The 6,392-nt window shown below is 49.9% G+C and overlaps 1 protein-coding gene and 1 non-coding gene across 2 annotated transcripts; both read left to right on the forward strand.

The window, feature by feature from the left end:
• The first annotated feature begins 1,232 nt into the window (after positions 1–1,232).
• RPL32 (ribosomal protein L32) lies at positions 1,233–5,388 on the forward strand. The gene is made up of 4 exons (XM_068982476.1): positions 1,233–1,281; positions 2,110–2,210; positions 2,759–2,940; positions 5,201–5,388. The coding sequence occupies exons 2-4, from the start codon at positions 2,115–2,117 to the stop codon at positions 5,328–5,330; spliced, it is 408 nt and encodes a 135-aa protein (XP_068838577.1). The 5' UTR covers positions 1,233–1,281; positions 2,110–2,114; the 3' UTR covers positions 5,331–5,388.
• On the forward strand, positions 1,890–2,029 carry LOC138088089 (small nucleolar RNA SNORA7). The gene has a single exon (XR_011145675.1). It is a non-coding gene; the product is annotated as a small nucleolar RNA SNORA7 (small nucleolar RNA).
• Positions 5,389–6,392: the final 1,004 nt, after the last annotated feature.

Consider the following 6,392-nt stretch of genomic DNA (forward strand, 5'->3'; position numbering starts at 1 on the left):
CCAGCAGGAAGCAGCAGGTAGTATGGGTACCCCTGTGCCCTCCTCTTGAAATAAAATAAGTATGTCCTTCATCCCTCCCAAGACAGAGCCCTTTGGGTCACTGCTTCCAAAACTCTTGGGCCTTTTGCAACTGCAAGCATACTCTCTGGTTCGTGAGCCTTTCCCCTGACTCATCCATCTGACCCTGTCAAGACCTTTTCCATCACGACACACACCCTGCGGGCTGCTGTTAGCTCAGTGCCTCCACGCTGGGCAGCCCAGCTGACTCCTTCGGCCGCAGGACAGACAGGATTCCTGAGGTGTGGTGCCACCAGCGATGTGGTTTTGGACAAGACATTCCCTTCACAGCTCCCATCTCACTTCTCCGGGTCTCCTCACACTCCCCCTCCACAGTCAAACTCTCACCAAGGAGTTGTCAACACTCCCTTCCCTTCTCACCCATCACGCAGTCAACAACACAATCAATCCATCTCAGCTTCTGTCTCCATCTGGCTGTGTAACTACCAAGATCGCTGATGACAAGACATCCGTATTGTGTTCGGGTCTTGGAATCAGAGGCCGTTTTCTTTTCTCTTGAAATCTGATTTTCACATTAATGTTAAAAACAAAAGCTAAAATTCAACAAACCAAGAACAATGAATAACCAGACCGCCTAGACTAGCCTTATGGTTAAAAGTGTGGATTTGTGTGTGTGTGTGTGTGTGTGTGTGTGTGTGTGTGTGAAATCTCCAAACTTCACTGTATACATATGTAAAATGAGGAAACTAATAGAACTACCTCATGGAACTGTGTGAAACCCACCGAATGAGTGTTTTAACAGTCTCATTGCTGTTTATAAACTCACGTGAATTAGAAGTCTATGTTTTGCTCTCTCCTGGCCACAAGGAGGCGGACTTCGGAAGAAGACACGCGGGCGGAAATAATCTAAAAATTGGATCATCCTCCGGAGGGACGGCTTCAATTCCTGGCGGAAGTGAATGCCGCCTCACCAGGTCTTAGAAGTTCCAAAAAGAATTTCAAATTTTTATGCGGTCCCAACTGCAGGCATGAAAACTTTTAGTGCTACTCCTAGATATTAATAACTAGGAAAACACAGGCAGCCTCGGCTTTTTTTCAGTATTATTTCTCTGACGTGTCTTTAGTATCTTTGAAGGGCTAAACGCCGGAAGTGCTGGCCTTTTCTCTGTCAGGATGCGAAGTGACGTCCCATCAGCCCCCGCGCGGCACCCTCCTCTCTCTTCCTCGGCGCTGCCTACGGAGGTGGCAGCCATCTCTGACTCGGTGAGTGTTAATCGTTGGCCATCCGCGTCTCTGCGGCCTGCCTCTGGCCTCTTCGCCGCCTGTCGGGAAAGCTCGTCCTTCCGAGCAGCCGTCTGGGTGGGCATTGCCCTTCTTGGTTGGCTGGAGCGCGTACAGGTTCCGAGCGAAGCGGCCCGGCGGGTGATGGAGGTTCGCTTCCCGGGGCCGCTTATGTTCCAACGGAGGCCGCCTGGGGTCAGTCAGAGCTGCGGCAGCTTGTTTGAGCTCTGGGGACGCAGGGCGCTGGTTGGGGCCAGACTATGCGGGGGTCCTAGGGGGCTCTGGAGCGACTGGGACGGTTGCGGCCCGAGTGCCCTGGCTCGAGACCTCGCATCACCTCTCTCAGCCCTGTCTACTCACGTGTATTTGTCTGTTTCCACTGTTCGGCGCTCCTCCAGTTTCTGGCCCCGGAGGTTGCTGCTGTGGCGGGACCGCCAAAAAAGGGCGAGCTGAGAGTCGAATAGTGTAATTAACCGAAATTCTGGTAGCGGGGTCAAGATCTCTGGGAATGTGAAACTGCGTCTTGATCTTCGAGGATGCCCCCTTTGGCGGCATTCTCTCTTGGCTCTGGCTGTGCAGGGTGACCCCCTAACCTCCCAGGATCGCATCTGGAGAATGCCTTGTATTCTGCCAGCTTCGGAGTCGGGAGGGAAAGCAAGCCTGGCAGAGGTACCCATTCCATTCCCAGTTTGCTCAGTATCTGGTGATTGGAAGACACTCTGCAACAAGAGTTCAAGCCCCCGGGCAGGGCGAGAAAGCCTCGTTCCAAGAAGTCATCTTTGACGTGGTCTCTTGCCGCTTTTCCTGAAGGCATCATGGCTGCCCTCAGACCCCTCGTGAAGCCCAAGATCGTCAAAAAGAGGACCAAGAAGTTCATCCGGCATCAGTCAGACCGATATGTCAAAATCAAGGTATGTGACCCAGAATGGAAGTGTGTGTTGGGTGAAGATAGATGGTTCCTAGACAGGCTGTTGGGTTTCTGAGCTTTGCTAGATGACTGGTCTCTGGCTGGTGGCAGAGCTATCCAGAAACCCAAGTGTCCGTGCCTCACTGGCATTCAGTCCCTTGATGTGTAAGTTGAAATTTAAATGACACGGGGCATGGGCCTGTTTTGAGGTATCTAGAGGCTTATATTAGTTACATCTCAGGTGGCTTGATGACAATATGAGGGAGAGATTATACTTACTGCATAGGTGCTTAGAAGCTGAGTGTGATGTTGAAAGCCAGGCTCCTCATCTTTATACACAGGCCCCTCACGGTTCATAGCCTGCTTGTCCTTTGCTTGGAAGGGGTGTGAATGTGGGTGTTATTTGTGCTGGTCAAATGTAGGAGCTCCTATGAAATCCTGTTACCCAAAGACAAGTAGAGTTTGGCACATTGCCTTTTCATCTGGCCCCCTTTTTTCTCCTGAAGGCAGAGTTGGCGTCTTCCCAGACACTCACCGTATGTTTTCTTTTAGCGGAACTGGCGGAAACCCAGAGGCATTGACAACAGGGTGCGCAGAAGATTCAAGGGCCAGATCTTGATGCCCAATATCGGTTACGGGAGCAACAAGAAAACCAAGCACATGCTGCCCAGCGGCTTCCGGAAGTTCCTGGTCCACAACGTCAAGGAGCTTGAGGTGCTGCTGATGTGCAACAAGTGAGTTGGGTCTCACCTCTGGGTTCAGGTGTCAGAAGCCAGCCTGTGAGATTGGTTTGGGCAGGTGACTCTAGACCTTCTAGAATGCATTTGGAGGAGTCTTGTGTCCTCGGGAGCTTGGAGGACGCTTGTCGGGGACTCCAGAATGTTACCTTTGCTAGGGGGCGGGGGGTTATCCTGAGAGTGCAGAGGCCTGGGACCTGAAAAGAGGTGATGGCTTTGCTTGGCACTGCAGCGTCCTCTGGCAGTGGTTTTCAGAACATTACTTACGTGGGGGGAGGGGCGGGGATGAAATAGAGCCCCAGACCCAAGGGACCCTTAGTGCTGTGGCCCCGGGAATCTTCAGAAGGCTAGAGTAGAGGGGTTGCTGCCTCGCGTGGGGCCCTGATGTGGAGAAGGGAGAGGCTGCAGGCAGAGCGCAGCACATGGTCTGAGGAATGTAGACGCTTGGGGAGCACTGTGTATAAATGACCTATGGTCTTCTTAGGGCAGTGGGGTGAGAAAAGTATTTTCGTGGGGAGTGATTTAGACACAATTTTAATCTGGGTTGGGGAAAATGGTCTTTCTTGCTTAAGCGGAGGAGAGTGTGTTTTCTTCCCCTATCTGTGGTAATTGTGGACACAAGTGGTGAACAACCAGTATTCTCACTTACCGTTGAGTTTCTCTAGGTCAGGAATTTAGCCAGGCGTTAAAATGCTGGAAGTATTTTAGAGTGGAAGGGATTAGGAATTAATGTAGGATGCCCAGACCGCACGGAGTTGGCAGGTTGGTAGACAAGTGTGACAGAACGGTGCAGTTTAATCACTTTTGTGTAGCAAAGATTGCCGTGCATATGTTGGCAGTTGCCATGAAGATAGGTGTGTTTTTAATAGTACCTTTAATAGCAGTCTGTTACCGATAGCTACAGAAATACTGTGAATCTAATCTAATTCACAAATTCCATTTCTGGGCATTTATCTTTAAATAATTGAAACTTAAGTTGATCATTGCAGTAACTGAACACATCACTGGTGAATGGTGGGGGTACGAGCACCAGGTGGAATGTTGTGCCTGCATTAAAAACAGTGGTCATGTATGGAAGATGCCCAGGCAGAGAGGAAAGTATTTTAAATATGTGCACTGTGATCATGATTATTCAATACACATGGATGAGGACCTGGGTGTTTTTTTTTTTAAAGATGGAAAGTGTGATACAACTTAAGTCTCCTTTAAGATACTGGCATGAGTAGACTTTAAAACAAAGCAGTTCTCTGTCTGGATTGGTTTGTCTCTTACTGTGAAGCTATTTTCCTGCAAAGTTCTTAACTCTGCCTGCTGACTTTAAAGTCTGCTGAAATTCCTCCAGGGGTATAGAGTGTCCTGTCTTAATCCACTGTTAATGGCATTTCCTTGCTGAAATGTGCTCATGAGACCAATTTGTTGACAACCTGGGGTGGGATGTGGCTGTGAAGGAATGAATAAACCAGTACCTGGCGAGTGCTCAGGAATTGCTGCTGCTGCTGCTAAGTTACTTCAGTCGTGTCTGACTCTGTGCGACCCCATAGACGGAAGCCCACCAGGCTTCCCTGTCCCTGGGATTCTCCAGGCAAGAACACTGGAGTGGGTTGCCATTTCCTTCTCTAATGCATGAAAGTGAAAAGTGAAAGGGAATTCGCTCAGTTGTGTTCGACTCTTAGCGACCCCATGGACTGCAGCCCACCAGGCTCCTCCGTCCATGGGATTTTCCAGGCAAGAGTACTGGAGTGGGGTGCCTTTGCCTTCTGCATTAGGTGTTGTCATTCACTGGGTGAGTCTAGACATTGTTACTTTTCAACTTGAATTTTGTCTGCAGCAAATGATGTTTATGGTCTGGGCGGGGAGTCCGTGGCTTCATTAGACTGTTGCATTTTGGTTGTTCGTTGCTTTGCAGAAAGTTTATGTGAACTTTTCACTGGCAAGGCCAAGCTCCCTGAGACTGCCTTGAGCTGTGCAGGTTGGCCCAGAGGGCTGAGTCATCCTGGCCCCGGTGGGCCTTGGTTTCCCTGTCTGTAAAATGGAGGTGATGCCTGGGCCGCAAGGCCGCCGGGAGGGCTCCGTGAGGGGTCACTGCCAGGGAGCACTTAGGAGCTTGCTGCTGGTACCATGGCGTTAGGTGTCTACAGCCCCTGCCTTCAGTGCTGTGGCTCTAAAAGCAAAGGAGCCGAAGCGCCCGCCCTCCCGCTGGAACACGGCGCGCCTTCCAGGCAGGCCTCCTTACCCGTGTACTGATTGTCTCTCCCAGATCTTACTGTGCTGAGATCGCTCACAACGTCTCCTCCAAGAACCGCAAGGCCATTGTGGAAAGAGCGGCCCAGCTGGCCATCAGAATCACCAATCCCAATGCCCGGCTGCGCAGCGAGGAAAACGAATAGACGGCTCGCGTGCACATTTTGTTTGTGGTAATAAAAGCATAAAACCCGACCATCTGGCATCTCCCCCTTGGTTCTTACTCTTCAGGATGACAGCTCGCCTCAGATTGGTCTTCTGCCTGTTCTGCTCTCTGGAACCTTCTGTTAGGAAGGGGTGTTTGTAAAGGACCCATGATCTGCTCAGACCAGGGTAGGTTCTGAGACCCAGATGGAAGGACCTTACACTTGGAGCAGGTAGTCATTTTTAGCCTCACTGTGTAAAGTTAGAACAGAAGTCACCCCTTGTGGTTCTTAGGAAGACTGAGGACAGTCGGGTTTCTCTTCCAGCTGCAGCCGCAGATCTCAGGCAGCAACAGCTGGAGTTCAGCTATTCCATGAAGTTTTATGAACCATTTTTCCAACACATGGTTTAAGCAGCACAGGTCACGTGGGACAGGGCATGTCGCACTCTGGCACAGGACTGGGTTTAAATCCCATAGTTCTAGTAGATGGATGTCTCAGATTGACTGGGTCCTGTTCAAAACCTAATCTGACAAAACATTTGTTGAGTAAATTATTGGTCATTTCATTTCTCTAAAACACTTGGGAAGCATTCTGACCGTCTTAACTACTGAGGAGAGGAATTGTGCAGAGAAAATAATGGTGATTCAGGATCTGTCCTTTATTGACCTGGGATGGCAGAAAATTCTTTGGCCTGACATTTACTGTTTCTGTGTCCTTGATACTAAAAAGTAAAGAGGACGGTTCACAAACCACCCGGTGACACGTTTGCCGATTTGCTACATAAGAGTCTGGGGATTCGAAAAAAAATTACATCTTATTTCCTACCCAACCCACCTGGCCTTGCAAAACTGTAAAGCATTTTGGATTCTAAAGTGTGAAGAGCTCATAGAGGTATCTTGAGTTTTTTTTTTTCTTGAGTTTTTCAGATGCCCAGCCAAAGCACTACTTTTTGGCAGATCAGAACAGGTGAAATAGAGAAAGGGGAGCAGGGGAGTGACAATGTCTGGGACAGCGGCAGGGAGGAAGGCCGGCCCCCTGCCTCCTGTGAGCACGAGGGTATTT

Source organism: Capricornis sumatraensis, chromosome 10 (assembly GCF_032405125.1).
Source record: "Capricornis sumatraensis isolate serow.1 chromosome 10, serow.2, whole genome shotgun sequence".
In the NCBI taxonomy this organism is placed as follows: Eukaryota; Metazoa; Chordata; class Mammalia; order Artiodactyla; family Bovidae; genus Capricornis; species Capricornis sumatraensis.

What these genes read in the sequence shown, in the direction of transcription:
- RPL32 (XM_068982476.1), top strand. Translation starts at nt 2,115, where the DNA reads ATGGCTGCCCTCAGACCCCTCGTGAAGCCCAAGATCGTCAAAAAGAGG. An exon ending in ACCGATATGTCAAAATCAAG is followed by an intron (nt 2,211 to 2,758) that starts GTATGTGACCCA and finishes GTTTTCTTTTAG; the next exon opens with CGGAACTGGCGGAAACCCAG. An exon ending in GTGCTGCTGATGTGCAACAA is followed by an intron (nt 2,941 to 5,200) that starts GTGAGTTGGGTC and finishes TGTCTCTCCCAG; the next exon opens with ATCTTACTGTGCTGAGATCG.